This window comes from Capra hircus, chromosome 2 (assembly GCF_001704415.2).
Source record: "Capra hircus breed San Clemente chromosome 2, ASM170441v1, whole genome shotgun sequence".
NCBI classification, from domain to species: Eukaryota; Metazoa; Chordata; class Mammalia; order Artiodactyla; family Bovidae; genus Capra; species Capra hircus.
Window position 1 is genome coordinate 3,042,026 of NC_030809.1, and position 20,835 is coordinate 3,062,860.

Consider the following 20,835-nt stretch of genomic DNA (forward strand, 5'->3'; position numbering starts at 1 on the left):
GATCACTGCCAAGCCCTTCTCTTGGGGGTGGGGGGCTGCCCTCAAGACCAAAGGAAAGGAACTCAGGCAGAAACTCAGGCAGTTGCCATGCAGACTGGTGTTTGAATTTTCATCTGATTATCTTTATAGCTGAACAGCTTCGGACAAGTTTCTTGATCTCTCTGAGCCTCAGTTTCCTCATCTGTACAATGGGGGCAAGAAGATCTTTTTCATCTGGCTTTTGTTGAGATGCAATGAGAAGACACATGTGATGGACCTGGCCATGCACCTAGGAGTAAGTGGTCCAGTGTGAAAGTGAAAGTTTAGCCGCTCAGTCGTGTCTGACTCTGTGATCCCAGAGATTTTAACCCGCCAGGCTCCTCTGTCTGGGATTTTCCAGGCAAGAATACTGGAGTGGGTTGCCATGCCCTTCTCCAGGGGATCTTTCCAACCCAGGGATCAAACCTGGGTCTCCTGCACTGCAGGCGGGTTCTTCACCGTCTGAGCCACACGTGGCTCTATAAATTAGTCCTCAGATAAAGGTGGCTAGAAAGTGAAAGTGTTAGTCACTTAAGTCTTGTTCAACTCTTTGCCACGCCATGGACTGTGGCCGAGAAAGGGTATCTGATAGCACCCTTTTTATGGTAATTTGCCATGTTTCCTAGACCCTTAGATGCTAGGAAGCAGGGACTGCTGGGGTGAGGCTGTGAGCTGCTGAGTCAGCCTGGGGACCTGTCTCACTGCTCCCTTAGGGTCCGAGGTCGCTCTCAGGCCACGCTCATACAACCACTTACCCAGCCCACCACACTGCCATCCCTTGATGGACCAATTTTTCTTTTTCCTTTTGGGCTGTGCCATGCAGCTCGAGGGATCTTAGTTCTCCAACCAGGGAAGGAACCTGGGTCCCAGCAATGAAAGTGCTGAGTCCTAACCACTGAACTTCTGGGAATTCCCCCAACTCTCCTCTTCTTATTTTCTATTTATTCATTTACTTGGCTGAGCTGGGTCTTAGCTGTGGCATCCGGCATATAGGATCGACTTGCCTTGATCAGGGATTGAACCCGGTCCCCTACACTGGCAGCGTGGGGTCGTAGCCACTGGACAAGCAGGGAGGCCTCCCCCTAACTTTTCTAACCGTACAGGTCATATAGCATTTGGAATATTAATGCCCAGTTTCACCCTCAGTGAATTTTTTTTCATACAAAGAAAGCACACCTACCTCCAGTCCCATTCTCCCTGGGCCCCCACCCTGGGCGCTGGGCTGACTTACAAGTCAGGGTGTTCACACTGGTGGGGAGAGCGTGGCTGGAGGGGTGGGGCTTCTAAGATGCAGCCCGACTCAGGGCAGGACTTGACCTCAGATGGTTCCGGGCATGACTCCTGCCTTTTCGCGGCTCGTTCTGGGGGGACAATGAAGGACACTCTGGTGGCTACAAGCGTAGTTCAAGGCCAGCGGTAGTGAGAGCCAAGGGGCCTCTTCCAAGACCCTCCTCCAGCTTCACCTTCTGAGAGGCCGCCCTGTCTGGCCACTCCTCGGGATCCTGCCTCACAGCGTGCTCACTCCTGGTTCTGGCCTCAGCGCATCCCCTTAAAGGCAGCTGTAAGGACGAGGGTTCTATCATTTCATCTCCATGTGGGAAGGAGAACAGCAGTTAAGACTGCACTCTGGAGAACTTCCCTGGCGGGCCCAGGGGTTAAAACTCCAAGGTTCCACTGCTGCGGGCGTGGGTTCAATCCCAGGTCAGGGAACTAAGATCCCACAGGCCGCATGGCCGATGATAAGGGTAGACTCTGGAACCACGATGCCTGGGCTCAACTCCTGCCCTCCTTCTCCCCATTGGTGTGACCTCAGGCAGCTGATTTCCCTTTCTGGGCTGCTGCGGCCTCGTCAGTACAACGAGGCGGCAGGGGGCAGCATCATCTACCTCCCAGTGTTGTTGAGGGGCTGAAAAAAATTATAAAAGCACTCTGCTCAGGGCTGGCACACAGTAGGCACTCCATGAGCATCGGCCCTGGGGAGGATTCCTCCTGGCGCCCGGCAGAGGGCCTGGCATGCGTAGTGGGGCTCAGTTCTTACTGGCTGAATGGGTCAATCAGTTCAATACTGATAACAAGCTTGCCGAGTCTTGAGGATCCTGACGGAGACCCGGGCCACCAGGTGACAATGTGTGCATTCCAACACGATAGATGACAACTTCTCAGGCTTTTCTGATTCATCGGCAAGGTAGGTTTTGCAATTCAGTCATAAAAACCGGGTCAGAAAGTGGAGCCGGGTTTGCGGTGAAGGTGGTTCTGTCTCCTGCAGCTGCACCTCCTTGGGTCCCATCGCCCGGAGCCAATGCTATCTTTGGATTCAGGGTACAGAGGGCGAGAACCATGATTCAGCTTGTCTCCGGCTCATAATTCACCATGAGACTCACTGCCTTAAATGGAATTTGAAACTTATTTTGAAATTTCACCTCTGGTTACCTAACCTCCTGAGCCTAATTTCCTCCCAGTGGAGATAACAGTTATCTATTCCAGCAGTTGCTCTAAGGATTATATATTACACGATGCAGTCACTCACCATCTGTGTTACATGACCTAGGAGAGCAACTGGGTAACTTCTATCTGTTTATTTGTGTAGGCTGCGTCTCATCTTAGACGTGGCATTCAGGGTCTCTGAGGCATCACGCGGTCTGTGGTGGTGAGTGGGCTCGGCTGCCCGGCAGCTTGTGGGATCTTAGTTCCCACACCAGGGATTGAACCCATGAATCCTGCATTACAAGGCAGGTTCTTAACTACTGGACCACCAGGGAAGCTCCTAGATCACTTAGAAAGACCACCAACTACTAGTAAAGCAGCCCCACCTGGCCACATTGTGGGTCCTGGACCAGTGATTCTCCACTAGGGGCGTTTTTGTGCTCCCCACCCCCACCCCAAGAACATCTGGTAAAGTATGGAGACATTTCTGGTTGTCCCAAGTCAGGGAGTGCTACTGGCGTCTAGTGAGAAGAGGCCAGGGAGGTGGCTAAACCTCCCAGAAGGCACAGCGGGGCCCCACAACAAAGAATTATCCAGTCCCCGATGTCTGCAGCGCCGCCACTGTGAAAGCCCAGTTTAGTGAGCTCAGATTCAGTTTAACCGTCAACACACGAAAGGCTGATTTTTCCAGCTAGGTGGGCCAGAGACTTCGTGGGTTGTTACTGGGTGAGGAGAAGAAAATGGTTAGTGTGCAAAGAAATTCCACCCTACCGCTGCCAAGACGGCCATCGTTCCGTGACTAAGATCCCAACGTCGTCAGTAAAGGTCAAACTTCCAGGAAGTTCTGAGACATGCAGCTCTTCGTGTTGATTCCTTGGGCTGATTCCATGACTAACCACCCTGCCTCACACCCAGAGAAACACAGCCACACAGACAGACAGCTTTATTCTGTGCTCCGTGCCCCACCCCCTCAGTCTCTGCAGAAAAAGATGGCTTAACCCTACAGCTCAGACAAACCACCTTGCTAGTGCCTAAGCTTGCGCTCTAAGCCAAGACCATCCATTCTTCCTTCTGTCCATCCATTCGACTATCCGTCCATCCATCCAACAAACACTAAGCGCCCACCATCTGTCCACCAGCGTTGCAGACACTGGGAAACAACGGTGAAGAAGCCAGACAAGAGCCCTGCCCTCATGGAGCTTACGAGAAAGGCCTTGAACAACTGGCCCAACTATGACACGGACCTTCTCCTTACAAGATCCTTGACTGTGTTCTTAGGACCAAAGATAGTTTTGTTTTGCTTTGAAGTAGCATTGAGCTCTTGCCTCTTTGTGCTTGAAATTGAAGTTCAGAGAAGTTAAGTGACTTGACATCACAAATGTCTCAGAGACAGGATGAGAGTCCAGGTCTCCTGGTTCCTGGGAGCTTCCCATTTCCCCGTGACCACCACGGCCCCTCAGCACTCAGGGGCTGCGTCCTGAGCACCAGCTGTATTCTCAGCACTCGACCTGGGTTATTCCACTCAGTCCTCACCACCGCCCTATGAGGTAAAGAGTACTGTGGCTCCCATTTGATGCCCAAGGAAACGGAGGCAGAGACATTCAGCAACTTGCCGATGAATCTTAACACCAGGCAGGCAGATCCCTCAGTGCTCCCAGTTCTTGGTTCTTCGGTTCAGTTCAGTCACTCAGTCGTGTCCGACTCTTTGCGACCCCATGGACTGCAGCACGCCAGGCCTCCCTGTCCATCACCACCTCCCGGAGCTTACTGAAACTCATGTCCATTGAGTCGGTGATGCCATCCAGCCATCTCATCCTCTGTCGTCTTGGTCCTTGGTTCTTCGTTAATAAGGACAGAGTTGGACATGAAAACAGTAGGCACTCCCACTCTGGGCATCATTTTCTCAACTACAGGCTTCCGCTTTACCCTGATGGCACTTTGCAGATAATGTGTTTTTTTGTTTTTTACAAATTGAAGGTCTATGGCAACCCTGCATCCAGCGTCTCAGTGCCATTTTTTTCCAACAGCATTTTAAGATTAAAGTTTGTCCATTGGATTTTTTTCAGTTCCGTTCAGTCGCTCAGTTGTGTCTGACTCTTTGCAACCCCATGAATTGCAGCACGCCAGGCCTCCCTGTCCATCACCAACTCCCGGAGTTCACCCAGACTCACGTCCGTCGAGTCAGTGATACCATTCAGCCATCTCATCCTCAGTTGTCCCCTTCTCCTCCTGCCCCCAATCCCTCCCAGCATCAGAGTCTTTTCCAATGAGTCAACTCTTCGCATGAGGTGGCCAAAGTACTGGAGTTTCAGCTTCAGCATCATTCCCTCCAAAGAAATCCCAGGGTTGATCTCCTTCAGAATGGACTGGTTGCATCTCCTTGCAGTCCAAGGGACTCTCAAGAGTCTTCTCCAACACCACAGTTCAAAAGCAGCAATTCTTTGGCGCTCCAGCTTTCTTCACAGTCCAACTCTCACATCCATACATGACTACTGGAAAAACCATAGCCTTGACTAGACGGACCTTAGTCAGCAAAGTAATGTCTCTGCTTTTCAATATGCTGTCTAGGTTGGTCATAACTTTTCTTCCAAGCAGAAAGCGTATTTTAATTTCGTGGCTGCAGTCACCATCTGTAGTGATTTTGGAGCTCCCAAAAATAAAGTCTGACACTGTTTCCACTGTTTCCTCATCTATTTCCCATGGAGTGACGGGACCAGATGCCGTGATCTTCGTTTTCTGAATGCTGAGTTTTAAGCCAACTTTTTCACTCTCCTCTTTCACTTTCATCAAGAGGCTTTTTAGTTCCTCTTCACTTTCTGCCATAAGGGTGGTGTCATCTGCATATCTGAGGTTACTGATATTTCTCCTGGCAATCTTGATTACAGCTTGTGCTTCTTCCAGCCCAGCGTTTCTCATGATGTACTCTGCATAGAAGTTAAATAAGCAGGGTGACGATATACAGCCTTGACATACTCCTTTTCCTATTTGGAATCAGTCTGTTGTTCCATGCCCAGTTCTAACTGTTGCTTCCTGACCTGCATACAGATTTCTCAAGAGGCAGGTCAGGTGGTCTGGTATTCCCATCTCTTTCAGAGTTGTCCACAGTTTATTGTGATCCACACAGTCAAAGGCTTTGGCATAGTCAATAAAGCCGAAATAAATGTTTTTCTGGAACTCTCTTGCTTTTTCAATGATCCAGCGGATGTTGGCAATTTGATCTCTGGTTCCTCTGCCTTTTCTAAAACCAGCTTGAACATCAGGAAGTTCACGGTTCACGTATTGCTGAAGCCTGGCTTGGAGAATTTTGAGCATTACTTTACTAGTGTGTGAGATGAGTGCAATTGTGTGGTAGTTTGAGCATTCTTTGGGATTGCCTTTCTTTGGGATTGGAATGAAAACTGACCTTTTCCAGTATAGCGTAAATATAACTTTTAGATGCACTGAAAACCACATATGGTCACGTGACTTGCTTTACTGTGGGGGGCTGGAACTGAACCTGCCATCTCTCTGGGGCCCACCTGTGTCCGATGAGGGCCGTCTGGATGGTTTGAGGGGCTACCAACCTCTGCCTTGTGGGGAACTTTTGAGCCCTTCCACCAGCTCCCATTGGGGGTCCTGGTGTGTCACTGACCGTGCTCCTATTTGTAGATGCCAGCATCTGGAGAGGCTTTGAGACAAACCAAAGGTACCCCTCAGATGCTATGAGAGACTGGTATTCTTTAGACATACATGCTCAGTTGCTGAGTGGTGTCCAGTTCTTTGTGACCCCACGGACCTGTCTGTCCATGGAATTTTCCAGGTGAGAATACTGGAGTGGGTTGCCATTTCCTCCTCCAGGAGACCTTCCCAACCCAGGGATTGAATCTGCATCTCCTGAGTCTCCTGCCTTGGCAGGCAGATTCTCTACTGCTGCGCCACCTGGGAAGCTGGCTTAGACTCGAGGGATCATTATCTTCCCGTGGGGATGCCTCTGCGTCCCTCCAACTCCCACGGGGAAATTCTGAGGTTTTTGTTAACAGCACTTATTTCAGAATGTCGGCTCTGCCACTTAACAGCTTAGACCTGTTACTTTACCTCTCTGAGCCTCAGTTTGCTCATCTGTGAACTGGGAACGTGCACACGAAAAGATGGTGATGAGGATGCTGTGAAACAATGCTTCACAAGGGCCAGGGGCAGTCACCAGCATGAGCAGATGCTTAGCAAGTGGAGGGAACTCTCAAGAGAAATTTAACAGGCAATGCCAGTCTGAAACTCCAATACTTTGGCCACCTGATGCAAAGAACTGACTCAACTGAAAAGACCCTGATGCTGGGAAAGATTGAAGGCAGGAGGAGAAGGGGACGACAGAGGATGAGATGGCTGGATGGCATCACCGACTCAATGGACATGAGTCTGAGTGAACTCCGGGAGTTGGCGATGGACAGGGAGGCCTGGCATGCTCCAGTCCATGGGGTCGCAAAGAGTCAGACATGACTGAGCAACTGAACTGAACTGAATGCCAGTTTAGAGGCTGCCTACGAGAACGCCCCCGGGAGGGCATGAAGTACCAGACGATGCTATTACAGACAGGCCATTCAAACCCACTCTAACTATTCTGTGAGAGCCAGGCCAAGGTCACCCACAGCAAAGGGCGGTAAGTTAAGGTGTCCTGGGGTGCTCACGGGCACTCAGAGGGTTGTGATTGGCAGGTGCGGGCAGGTGGTGGGCTCGGATACACGTGGCTCTGGGAGACAGAAGGGAGAGTCTGGCACACACAGGAGCTGCTTCCCTCGTGATAAGACCGTGGGACAGAGGGCTGGCCCGGGAGGCTGGAGACCTGGTTCCTACCAGAAGACCACCTGCCACCATGTGCTTCCGGGAAAGCCCTTTCCCCTCTCTGGGCCCCAGTCGCTCCTCTTGGAAATATGAGTCTCACCCAAGAGGACCCTGACCCGCAAGATAGGAACAGGGGCCCCCAGCACCTCTCAGGGGGCAGGGAGGACTCCAAGTCTGCACAGCCCCTGGCAGTTGCCTAGCCTCCCAGCAAGTGCTCGGACCCGGCGCTTTGTTGTTACCATGATGAGCACGTGAGAGTGTGTGTGTGCTAACCGGCTAGCCTGCTCTCCAGAAACCTGCGCCCCAGACCTCCGGGCAAACCACCCCTCATTCTAAGAGCATCCAGGACTATCGAATATTCCCTCATTTCATTTTGCAAAAATAAAAGGGATTCTACCAAGGATTCTCAGACCAACTCCACCACACCCTCAGACCACAGCTCGGCCACGCGGCCTCATCGGCTAAACCTGCGCTCCCAACGCAGGGGGCCTACGTTCGATCCCTGGTTGGGGAACTAGATCCTGCATGCTGCAACTAAGAACCCCTCATGCAGCGAAGATCCTGAGAGCCCCAAGTAAGAGCCAGTGCTGTGCTCAGCCGCTCAGTCGTGTCTGACTCTTTGCGACTGCGAGGCTCCTCTGTTCCTGGGGATTCTCCAGGCAAGGATACCAGAGTGGGTTGCCATACCCTCCTCTAGGGGATCTTCCTGACCCAAGGATTGAACCCAAGTCTCCCAGCGCACCCAAATATAAATAAATAATCTTTTTTTAAAAGAAGACATGTTACTTCAGGCTGTGCCCGCCTGAAAGCAGGGGCTGGGCCAGATCACCCTTGGGTGGTCCCCATTCAGCTCTGAGATACAGAGGTGAACCTTCTGCGTGGCTGGAAAAGGGCCATGCTGGGGTCTGAGCCTCAGAGCTGCGCTTCTCAGACTGTAAACGCCATGGGAACCGCCTGGGACCCTGCGAACGTGCAGAGCTCGCTGGGCTCCGGCCCCCGTGACCCTCCTCTGAGCGTTCTCTCCTGCCAGTGCTCCTGCGTTTGCTAAGCCTATTTGTGAAATTCTGTTCCTCTTCCTCCTCTTCTTACCCCTCCAACTGCCCACGAGCCAGAGTTTCGGTGGAAACCTCTCGTGTTTATAAAAAGCGTTTATTCATTTGGCTGAGTTGGTCTTAGCTGTGGTACGTGGGATCTTTCGTTGTGGTGTGCAGGCTCGCTAGCTATGGCGAGTGGGCTTAGCTGCCCCGTGGCATGTGGGATCTTAGTTCCCTGACCAGGGATTGAATATGTGTCCCCTGCACTGCAAGGCCGATTCTTAACCCCTGGACCACCAGGGAAGTCCCTGAAACTTTCCTTTATTACATGGTGCAGAGGCTGTTGAAATGTCATTTTCAATTCTGTGTTCCTTCTCCCTGATGTCAGCAGAATAGACCTCGGAGGACAAGAGCCAGGTTCCAGAGCTACTGAGAAGGTGAGAGGGTGTGGTGAGCAATCAGTAAAACCACAAGAAGCACCACGCCGCTGGCGCTTGGCGTGAATGGAGAGCTCCCCGGCCCCCCAGCGCTACTGGCTTCCCTTTCCTTTCTTGCTCTGAAAAGGCCACGAGCATGGGGCCACAGAGGCAGCACCTAACCCTGGCTTCCCTGGCTGCGGGGGAGACACGTGCCCACAACTTACAGAACTTAGGAACTATCAACTCACCATCCTTGAGTGAGAAGCTCAGAAGGTCCTGAGGGGAAAGTAACAGGAATTAGCAATAGGTTGATATGTAACCAGCCTGTTCATTGGACATATATTTTCTGACTCTTAACAATAGGTGGGAACACAAGGCAGACAAGATGCCTTTGCCCTGCATTTGAGTGGCAAGCCAGAGAAACAAGCCAGCCCATAACCAAACAAGCGTGTGAGAGCTTCAGGGAGTCAGGCGAAGGACGGCAAGTCAGATGAGAGCCCGGGTCAAGCGTCTGCCTGCTTCAGTGCACGCAGAGCAGGTGAGTGACATGCCCAAGCGCACACAGCAAAGCTGACGCTTCCAAAGAGAGGCACCGTGGCTTAATGGCTAGGGACACGGGCTTTCGAGTCAGATGGCCAAGGTTCAAATCAGCTGTGTGACCTTGAACAAGTTACTAAACCGCTCCGTGCCTCAATTTTCTCATCTACAAAATGCGGACAATCACTTTAACTACCTCATAAAATTGCTTTGAGAATTAAATGAGTCCATATGAGTAAAGGTACTAGCATATAAGAAGCAATGTTTAAGTAATAAATCAATAGTAAATATTTGATAATGATAATTCAACACTAGCTATGATCATCATATCATCAGATATGAGGTGCAACATTTAACCTTTGAACTCCCCCCACACAACTAGCAGTGATATTCAGGGTGACTCTGAGAGGAAGCTGTCTACTTTCCCCAGCAGCTGCTACCTGGGCAGTGGGTGTACCTGAGTGATCACCAGTGGGTCATCCTTCAAGATGGGGTCCTTCAACAAAACCTGAGCAAACATGTCTGCTCCTTCGCCTCCCAGACCACTGGCAAAAGCAGTCATAGTAGGCAAGACGGCTTCAGACAGGTCCAGCCACTTCACCAGGCCAACCACAAAGTCTGTGCAGAAGGACCTGAAAGACAAACGCCGCTGAGACCCTGGACCGTGCAACTCACAAGACGAGACATGTCAAGGGATGTGAAGAGCTGGCATCTACAAAAAACCAGGGCAACTGTGGCCCATGGAATATAGCGAGAGAGCCAAACCCGATTTCAGGAGAGCGGGTCTGAGCTGACTCCACCAAAACTTTAACCACAAGGAGCTGATAAACCATAGGAATGAGGGCAACAAGCCGTTAGCTACTAACCAAACACCCTGAGCCCAGCCTGCCCCGAGGGCTGTGAAATAAAAAATGAGCAAGATGGGTCTTGGATAAGAAGCTCATTGGGAGGTAGAGACCCAGACGGAACTAACTGATCTAGTGTTGTGGGACACACTAGGACAGAGGCAGGAATCCAGCCCCGATGAGTCCAGAGAGGGGGCCTCGAATCCACCTGGGAGGCGAGGGGCAGCGACCAGAAAAGGCTTCCCGCAGACGGAGACCTCCTGCTGTTGGAAACAGCCACGGACATGCTTTCTAGAAACACGCTGGCCGCCGCGGGGGTGGACAAAGTGTGGAGGAAGTTATGCCACCATCACTGAGGGGTCTCTGTCCATAGTGAGTATTTGAGCTGAGTCCCACAGGGGTCCTTGGGTGGGGGATGGATGGGGTACTCCAGGGCAGAAGGGACCCCAGGAGATGCAGGAAGCCCATGGCATCTCGGGGGCCACTTCTCTGGTGACTCAGATGGTAAAGAATCTGCTTGCAATGCAGGAGACCCAGGTTTGATCCCTGGGTGGGCAAGATCCCCTAGAGAAGGGAATGGCAACCCACTCCAGTATTCTTGCCTGGAGAATTTCAGGGACAGAGGGGCCTGGCAGGCTACAGTCCGTGGGGTCACAAAGAGTCGGACACGACTGAGTGACTGACACTTTTTCACTTTCATGGCGTCTTGGGGACCCCGGCAGAGCCCACATCAGGGTTTGATTTGAAGCTACCACTGGGATGTGGAGCAGGAGTCAGACGGGAGGTGATTAGACAAGTTCTGAGAAAAGGTTTCCCAGAAACAAGCTGAGCTCCCTGGTTGTGGGGGTGACCTTAGGAGGTTCCCCACTGGCACTGCTTAGCTCTGGTCTCCATGGATCCCAGGCAGTGCACCCAACCCACTCCTCAGAGCCGCTGCTGTCAAAGCCCAGGCAGCTCTGTGCAGGTTGGGCCCGTGCAGGTGGGTGCAGGACTCAGGTTCAAATCCTGGGAACACCCCTGTTTTGGCCCAGGTCCCCAGGAAGTAGCTCTGAAATGATTACTGGGGATTCCCTCGGGGTCAACACCTGTGGATGGGCAGGGAGGATGAAGAACTCGGTGGGCGGGAAGGAGCTGAGATCCAGTCTTGCCGGGGGCCAGGGTGAGGAACTCCACCCATGGCAAAGGTCATGAGGAAGGAGCCTTGGCATACGCAAAGGCGTGATCAAGCCTCAGGAAACCCCCTGTTCCCGAGCACCTAACCCCAAAACCAGAGTCTGTTTTATGCTCTCACCTACACCTCTGACTTTACGGGGGGCTCTCCCCCATAACCGTTTCTCTTGGAGAAGGAGTAAACGTGCAGCTCCAAGGCAATAAAAATTCCTGGGCGTGACAAGAGTGTTTCAGCTTACGGACACCTCTGAAGGTTATCTAGCCCACCTGTATAGGTTTGTCCGGCCACATGTGATTGTTTACAGCCTCCCAACCTGAGAGGCACGAGATGTTTTAGACTTACTAAAGGCAAATTATTTTGGGGAGTTAGAAATTATTAGTATAGTTGGTTAGGAATTATATTGGTGAAGGGTTCTTCATTTGTTGTGTCAATAATTGCTGCTAATTCCCTGCTCTGGGTGGGACAAGGATGTTTCAGGTCAAACCTCTCCGCTGACAGACCAGCTTGTGTGACAGGATTATCCATACTGCTGCCACTAGGCACATGATTGTTTACTACCTCTCAACTGTAAACAGCACAGAGAGTTTTGGAGTATTTTGAGAGTCTTAATTAGCATCGGGCTTTTTCTTCTTGTTGAGTCAATGATTGCCTCCATAGCCTTAGGCACTTGGGAATATATTAATCAATGTATTTGGAATATAGCAAAGGAAATACAGTAGTTTTTAAGGTTAGCAATACTAGACTTTTTGAGTTAATGGATTTTCTCTTTTGTAATAGATCACTGTACTTTGTTATAAATCACTGTGTCCTTGCTATGTAAGAATGTAACTTTATCATATCTTAAGACTAAATAGATCTTAAGGGGAGCATTGGTGAAAGTATTTTCATCTGTTGGGCTGATGTTTGCTGTTAAATCTCCATGTTCCCTACACTTATAATGAATATAACTAGCATATAGGAAGAAATAAGTGTTAACCTTTAAGCATATAGGAGAAATAAGTATTAACCTTTAAGACTAATCATGTTAACCTTGGGTTAAATAAATTCCTTTCTTGATTGTAACTCACTACACCCTCACCCTATAGGAATGCAGCTTTATTTGGAGGGTGGTGCCTGGTTTGAGAGAAAACACCCTTGGGAAAAATAAGATTTTTGGTTATCAGAAAGAAAGGATCATAAAATGTCAGCAGGTCTCACTCATGGCCAGAAGATGATGTACCTTTTTTATACATTTATGTGAAGCACCTGATTTTGATAAAGGTCAGGACTGCTGACCCCCACGTGACTCTGTATTCATCCCTATGTGTAACAAAACGTATATAAGCAAACCCAAAAATAAAGAAATCGGATCAGTTTCCGGAAAGATTGATTCCCCCATGTTGCTTCTTTCTTGCTCCCGTTTTTCTGGCTGAATTCCCATCTGGAGCATGGATGCTATTCCACGTAATCCAAGTTATTCAGCCTCTTTTTCTCCACTGATCTTCCTACTACACTATCCATTTCTAATCTCTCTATATCTGTGATTAAATATGTATTTTTCCAAAGACGCCGACTCCGTCCCCACCTTCGAATCACCCTGGATCCACCGGGGCTGGACCCCGGTACAGTCTCAAGAGAAGTCTCAGCTGACCCTGTGGGGAGATCTGACGATGGGGTGACCCGTGAGAGATGTCCCCCAGTGGGGCGAGAGGGCTGGGCCTTCATACCCTCACATCAGAGAGTCATCGGACAACAGCTGCCCCAGGAAGGGGGCAGAACCCTGGGCAGGGTGACTCTCTGCAGCTGAGGCAGGCCCAGGCCACGCAAGCAGCCCCCTCAGCGGCCGGTGGAAACGTCCTTCACTGCTGAGTGAGGCTGCGAAAGTAACTTGACCTCTCTGTGCCTCAGTTTCCTTATCTGCAAATGAGTGTAAGAGACCGACTTCACAGAACTGCTTGAGGATTAAATGAGAAGCTACATATAAAGCACCCCAAGCAAGGCTTGGCATGCAGTAGATAATGTTGGTTAGCATCACTATTTCATTTACATTTTTTTTAAAAAAACATATTTATTCATTTGGGTGCACCAGGTCCTAGCCGCAGCATGTGGGATCTAGTCCCCTGACTAGGGGTTGAACCTGGGCCCCCTGCACTGCAGTGCAGAGTCTTAGCCGCTGGACCACCAGGGAAGTCACAGCATCACTATTTACAAAGCGACCAAGGGAGGTCGTGAAGAGGGCTGAGCCCAAATCTGGCCCCCGGGAGAGTCCTGGCTCCACGGCCTCCTTCACTTCTCTCAGCTTCATTCTCCTCTGTTGTAAATTGAGGATGATAACAGGGCTGCTTCAAAGATTGGCCAGAAAGATTAAGTCACAAGATAAAAGCGCCTGGCACACGATAACCCTCAATAAATGTTAGCTACTGCTACTACAATTATTATGATCTGCCCCGCTGGAATTACTGGAATTACCCTGGGGTGATGTGTGGGTGTGAATGGGAGGCAGGGATGGCTAAGTGGATCGCGCATCATTTCTGCGTCAACATGTATGCAGAAAGGGCTCGGGGCTGGGGCAGCGGTGTGGCCGGGCCCTGTGTCCACAGATGCAGGGAAGCACTGCATCTCACGAGTGGAAGGGTAAAGAGCGTGAACTCTGATCAAATCCAGCTTCGCCGTGAGCTGTGTGATCTTGGGCAAGGTACCTAGCCTCTCTGGGCCTTGGAAACACTGGCGAGAAGGATGAAACCTATTTCATAGGGTTGTCGTAAGGATTAGCTGAGTTAATAGGTGTCATGCGCTTAGAACAAAACTGGCAGATGTAAAGCCCTACGTAAACAAAGCCCTACATATAAACAAATGGAAGAGAACATATGTGACGCGCCAGTGCAGCAGCCTATTACATAAGGAAGTAGCACTGCAGAATGGCAGGGTCTTGGTAAATGCTTCTAATGGGGTTGGTGAAGAATACTGGGGTGGGTAGTCATCCCCTTCTCCAGAGGATCTTTCTGACCCAGGGATTGAACTCGGGTCTCCTGCATTGCAGGCAGACTCTTTGCCATCTGAGCCACCAGGGAAGCCCCAGTCAAAACATATGACAGTCAGTGGCGATGAGGAGTCACGGCGACTGTAGAGCAACTATCGGCCAGCTCCTGCTCTTGGCGCTCCGTATGCACGGGCTCGCTGACTCCGGATACAGCCCCACAAGGGCGGCGAGCACTGTTTACCTCCATTTGAGAAACAAGGATGATACTCAGACCCACAGAGCTTAAGCGGCATTTCCAGGGTCCAAGTCCCCAAGTCTCGGACTCCAGAGGCCATGCTGAACCAGTGCAGAGACCGCCCCCTCCCAAAGTGTGTTTTGGGTCTTAAGGTGACCGAGATCAGCCACGTGGAAAGGGGTGCACACGCTGCGCTGCAGCATGGCAACCCACTCCAGTGTTCCTGCCTGGAGAACCCCAGGGACAGAGGAGCCTGGCGGGCTACACAGGACCACAAAGAGTTGGACAGGACTGAAGTGACGTAACACACACACACACACACACACACGCGCGCGTGCGTGCGCGCTCAACTTTCAGGAAGGAAACACCCCCTCGTGTGCTTAAGACCAGATTTGGATTTGGGGGTTGGGGGCACACAGAACAATAACTCCTCCCTGCACCCTCCCAGGTGGAGGTGTGCCCAGCACAGGTCTGGCACACAGTTCAGGTTCATAAATATTTCTTTATGTGAACAAAGTACGCAAAGCTCTTCCCCCGTGTATCTACCAGCTTATCAGGTAGGGATTTATCAGATTGGGGGAGCTTCTGGAAAGATAAGAGCTTCCTATGTATGGCACAGGTATGGGTTGGAGCAGAGAGAGAGTTGGACCCTTGCAGGAGCTGGACCCTTGCTTGTTTGGGAACAGAATACCCAACGAGATAAATTCTCACCTCCAGAAAGAAGGAAAGAAAGAAAGAAACCAGGACTTCCCTGCTGGCTCAGACAGTAAAGGTCTGCCTACAAAGCGGGAGACCCGGCTTCAGTCCCTGGGTAGGGAAGATCTCCTGAAGAAGGAAATGGCAACCCACTCCAGTACTCTGGCCTGGAAAATCCCATGGATGCAGGAACCCGGCAGGCTACAGTCCATGGGGTTGCAAAGATTTGGACACGACTGAGTGACTTCACTTTCTTTACTTTCTGTACCAGGCTCTGCAGGGGCCATCCACACATTCCTTCCCCAGGATCACCCTCTCTGATGGATGGCTGCTTCTCAGCAGCAGTGATTCCCCAGCCCCTTCTGGGCCAGTAGAAGCCCCCTCCCATGATGGAGACAGAGAATGACAAGTGTCTTTAGTTTTTCTGTGCCTCCCTTCCAGGCAAGGCTAGGGTATCTGACTGGCTCTAACCAATGACATAAAAGGGGAAGCCTTTGCAGGGCATCCTGGGAAAGCGCTCCTCCCTAATGAGAGAGACCTGCAGAGCATCCTTGTCCTCCCCCTTCTTGCCTCGAGTCTTATTCTGTGAGGGTGTGATGTACGGCACTGCAGCAGCCATTCTGTGATCAGGAGAGGGAGGTCAGGGGAACTACAGAGAAGCCATCCCAAAGGCTTTTTGAGGCACTGTATCAACCCTGGAACTCTCTTCCTTTTGATTTCTTATCAAGTGAGAAAAACCTCTTATGTAAATCTCTTTCAGTGCCGTGTCCTGTTACTCACAGCCCAAAGCTCTCTGACTGGTAGGGGTAAGTTCCAGTTCATTTTATAGATAAGGAAAGTGAACAAATAAAGCAAGTCACAGAGGTGGTAAGCATTAACATTTATTGAGCGCCTACTGTGGGCCACACTGTGCTAACTGCTTTACCTATATTATCTCATTTGACTCTGGTAACTACCTTGCAGGGTGGGCGTCATTAGCCCCACTTTACAGATGAAGACACTGATGCTTAGGGAAGCTAAATAACCTGCCAGGGGTCACACGTCATCGGAAAGTGGCAGGGGTAGGATTTGAACCCAGATCTAAGTTCAAATCCCGTGGTTTGTCTCCTGTGCTAACAGAGTCAGTATTTATCCATTCCCTCCTTTTACAAATCTCTACTGTCTTTGCTAGACCACGCTGTGTGCAAGGCAGTGGGAACTCAAGCAATGAACAGGGCAGTTGCTGCCCTCCAGGGACAGGAGTGGGGCGGCAGGTATGGGAAGAGCTACAGTGCAGCGTGACGGTGGCCATGGGGACAGGTCACTGGACAGACAGGAGGACACGCATCCTGCAGGTGAGGAGGGTCTGGGAAGGCTTCCTGGAGGTGACCCCCAAGGAGATGAATACGCGCAAGTGTTTGGTCCAGTGAGAATGACAAAGATAGAAAAAAAAAGCCCAGCTAAGACTGAGGCGCAGAGGAGTTTACTCACAGGGGTCCACGCTGGGACTGAGGGGGCGCGGCTCCTGGAAATAATGCAGAAGCGAAACCTTCTTGCTACTTCCTATTCCCACAACCCCTCAGTTCCTGCCCCAGCAACACTATCTGCATGCTCCGAGGCCCTCCGCCCCAGTGTGGGGCCTCCGTCTCCCCCTCCACAGCACCCAAGCTGTCCCCAGCCCCAGAAGAGGCCGCCTCACCTTTGTTCCTCCACCTCTGGATCACTGTCCCGGTTTCTCCAAACAACTTCACCAGCTTTCCAACAACCCTCCTCCGGCCCTCCAAACTCTCCCCGGCAAATCCCTGAAGGCCAAGCCCACGCTCTTAGCCACTCTACTCTCTGACTCCAAACACCGAGTCTCATTGAACCTATCCCCCATCGCGGCACTTAGCCCATCCGTTCACTCTTAACACCAGTCATCTGGGGACTTCCCTGGTGGTTCAGTGCTTAAGAATCCGCCTTCCAATGCAGGGGACACAGTTCGACCCCTAGTCCTGGAATATTCCACATGCCAGGGCTTCCCTCATAGCTCAGTTGGTAAAGAATCTGCTTGCAATGCAGGAGACCCCGGTTTGATTCCTGGGTCGGGAAGACCCTGGAGAAGGGATAGGCTGCCCACTCCAGTATTCCTGGGCTTCCTTGGTGGCTCAGCTGGTAAAGAATCCGCCTGCAGTGCAGGAGACCTGGGTTTGATGTCTGGGTCAGGGAGACCCCCTGGAGAAGGGAAAGGCTACCCACTCCAGTATTCTGGCCTGGAGAGTTCCATGGACTGTATGTATAGTCCGTGGGGTCAGAAAGAGTCGGAAGGACTGAGCGACTTTCCCTTCCACTTTGGGGAATGAAGCGCACACGCTGCAGCTGCTGAAGACGGCACGCCCTGGAGCTCGTGCTCGGCAGCAAGAGAGGCCAGGCAAGACACGCCGCAGTGGGGAGAAGCCCCCGCTCGCTGCGACCAGAGAAAGCCCGTGCGTGGGAACGGAGGCCCGGCAGTCATACATGCATAAATAAAAATTAAACACACACACACACAAACCCAGACGCCTGGTTTTAGCCCCCTGATTGTAAGCACCAGGAGAACAGGAGCCAGGCCTTGCTTTTCTTTGCTTTCTCCACAGGGCCTTGCACAATCCTCAGTACACAGTCCGTGCTCACTGAATGCACAGACATCTTGTCCCGCTGTTAGGGGATGTCCTCGAGTGCAGGGGCAGAGGTGGCCCTGTTGATCTTATTCACGTCCACTTTCCATGTGCTTCAAGCGGCGCCTGGTGAAACAGCAGGCGCCCCTTAAATGCCTTGCGAAGGTATAAATGGGTGGGTACCGAATGAGGGATTGCTGTTCCCCTACGATGTTGTGAGTTCCCTAAAGGCAAGGACAATGGCTTTCTCCTCTTTGCACTGTCTGGTAGCACCTGGAAGGCTGCCTGGCTGCCAGAAGTCATCTCCTTGAAATAGCACGACCATCTCTCCGTGAGATAGAAGCACTCACCTTTGCTCGGGCTCTGGAAAGAGCTGGGACAAGGAGATGCCGCAGAGGGCGGCGTAGGTGAAGCGGTTGGCCTCGGTCAGCTCCCGGCCCGTGGGCAGATGTGGCTCCCCCTCCACACCCGGCTCAGCCACCCGGGGCAGCCTCGGGCCCGACCCGTCACTTGCGGCCATTTCCAGTCCTGCAGGGAAAAATCCCAGTGAAAAGACTGCTTTCAGCAGGTTGGCAAAGCCTCTTCAACAGGACACAGAAACTACCCATCATAAAAGAAAAAATGGATAAATCAGCCCTCATTCAAATGATAAACTTCTATTTACCATCTTTAAGAGACTGGGCGGTGGGGGAGGGGGAGGTATTTTCAAATGTGTTTATCACAAAGGCTGAGTATCCCCAGAATGATAACAACTCTTACAAGTCACTAAGAAAAAGAAACAAAGCAAATTTAAGATCAGCAAAAGTCCTGAATAGATGATACTTCACAAAAGATATCACGTATCCTCACAAAAGTGGTCTATAAGCACATGCAGAGGTGTTCAACATCATCACGAATCACAGAAACAAAAATAAAAACCCCAGGAAGACAAGGCTACCCACCCATTAGAATGGCTAACCTTAAAAACCTGACAACACCAAGTGTCGACGAAGGAAAAAGACAGACAGAACCTGCAAGCATACTGGCGGGAGTGTGAATTAGCCACTGAGGACGCGGAAATGAAAAATTCCAGTGAGGGACGTCCCTGGTGGTCCAGTGGCTCGGACTCCACTCCCCCAGTGCAGGGGGCCTGGGTTCAATCCCTGGTTGGGGAACTAGATCCCACATGCTGCAACCAAGGGCTCGAATGCCGAAACTAAAGATCCTGCAACTAACACCTGACCCAGCAAACAAATTTTAAAAGGAAAAAAGCCCAAGTCCATTCGCCTATCAGAATGGCTAAAATTAAAAAAGACCTATAATACTAGCAGAGTAAGGGGCAAATAGAACTTTCATATGCAGCTGGTGAAAGTGTAACTTGGTACAACCATGGGCAAAATGGTCTCATTTTATCCACTAAAGTTAAACAAACGTCTTCCCTACACCCCAGCAATTCCATTCCTGAGAAATGAGGGTTCATGTCCCCCAAAAGACATGTACACGAATGCTCAGAGAAACTTCATTCGTAATAGTTCTAAATGAAACCACCCACACTTTCACTCACAGTAGAACAGACAACCTATGCCTAGTCACACCATGGAATGCTACACGGCAATGAAAAAAGAACAAAGTCTGACGCACAGACTTCAACATGAGTGAATCTTTATGATAAGCAGTCATTTGCTAGATTGTATACTGTAGAATTATGTTTATATGAACTTGAAGAATAGGTCAAACCAATCTATAGCGAGAAGGGTCAGAAGAGGGGTTGCCATTGGGAGGAATATTGGCTCAGAAGGGATACAGAAAGGCTTCTAGGTGATGAAAATGTTCTGTGTCTTGATCCAGGTGGCGGGTTTAAGATCCGCTGAACTGTACACTGAAGATCTGTGTATTTGGGGGACTTCCCTGGTGGCCCATTGGTTACGAATCTGCTTTCCAATATAGGAGACGTGAGTTCGATCCCTGATTGGGAAACCAAGATCCCACATTCTGTGGGGCAACTAAGCGCATACACCGCAACTTCTGAGCCCGAGCTCTCTAGAGTCCCTGCGGTGCACGAGAGGGGCCTGCATGCCACAGGGAAGCCCAGCGCAGCCACGGAAGAGAGGCGGGGAGGGAGTAAGGTCCCCCTGCCCTCCCTTGCCCCTCCCTCTACTCTGTTCTTTGCCAGCGGCTGAAGAGGATGGAGGGAAGGCAGGGGTAGGGACAAACCAAGCCAAGCCAGGCCTGCAAGGGCCCTGGGAGCGAGGACCAGGAGGGTAGCCAGCCGTAACCACAGGCACCGCGGACACAGATGCAGGCTCAGGACCAGACAGACGGTGTGAATCCAAGGGGCTCCTTCTCCTAGGTGTGGGACTTGGGGAAGCTCAACCTCTCTGCACCTGGATTCCTTCACCTACAAATGGGCTATAATAGTATGTGTCTGGAAGATCTGTGCAAGCAACGAGGAACACCGCCATGCAAGTCAGCATTTATAAAGTACTGAAAAAACAGAACTTGGCACTGGGCTCACACTACATAAATGTTAAAGAAATAAATGTATAAAATTATCAACAAACAAACAAACAAATGCTCAGCACAGTGCCTGGCACACAGCAAAGGGGCATGAATAAGAGTAAGAGGCAACAAAAGGGAGCCGTCGCTGGATGCCAGGCCCCCAGGCTGCAGTTTTCACACACACGGTCTCAGCCGGCTCTATGAGCCAGGTACTAACACAGTGTCCACTTTCTCCCTGTTCCTGGGGGAACAGGCTCAGAGGAGGAGGATATGCCAGAAAACAGCAGAACAGAACCCAAAGCTAGACCTCTTAGCCAGACATCTCACCCACCATCTCGTTTTTTGTTGTTTGTTTTGCACCATCTCCGTTTTATACATTCGTCTTATTGCCCGGAGATTTCTAGCTTAATACCCATATGCACACTGACTCTGGCTCACAACTCATTCTCATCCAGCTGAGCAGTAAAATCTTTTGTTTTCAAAATATTACATCTACGGAGGGATTATTTAAAAGTCTGTTGGCGACTAACATGGCACCTGTTTTTCAAAATAACTCTGAGCTAGTTAAAAGCCACAAACCAACATCTGG

The 20,835-nt window shown here is 50.8% G+C and overlaps 1 protein-coding gene across 4 annotated transcripts in view; it reads right to left on the bottom strand.

Moving 5' to 3' along the window:
• The window catches only part of TMCO4 (transmembrane and coiled-coil domains 4), a 111,702-nt gene that overhangs the window by 70,678 nt on the left and 20,189 nt on the right, over positions 1–20,835 (bottom strand). For all 4 annotated transcript variants that reach the window (XR_001918767.1, XM_018054866.1, XM_018054873.1 and 1 more), the window contains 3 exons: positions 18,119–18,296; positions 9,705–9,879; positions 8,959–8,986 (listed from right to left, as the gene is read on the bottom strand). Coding sequence is in view for 3 of the 4 variants with exons in the window: in XM_018054866.1 (XP_017910355.1) it covers positions 8,959–8,986; positions 9,705–9,879; positions 18,119–18,288 (373 nt within the window). In the remaining variant the exon portion in view is untranslated. The remainder of the gene's footprint in view (positions 1–8,958; positions 8,987–9,704; positions 9,880–18,118; positions 18,297–20,835) is intronic.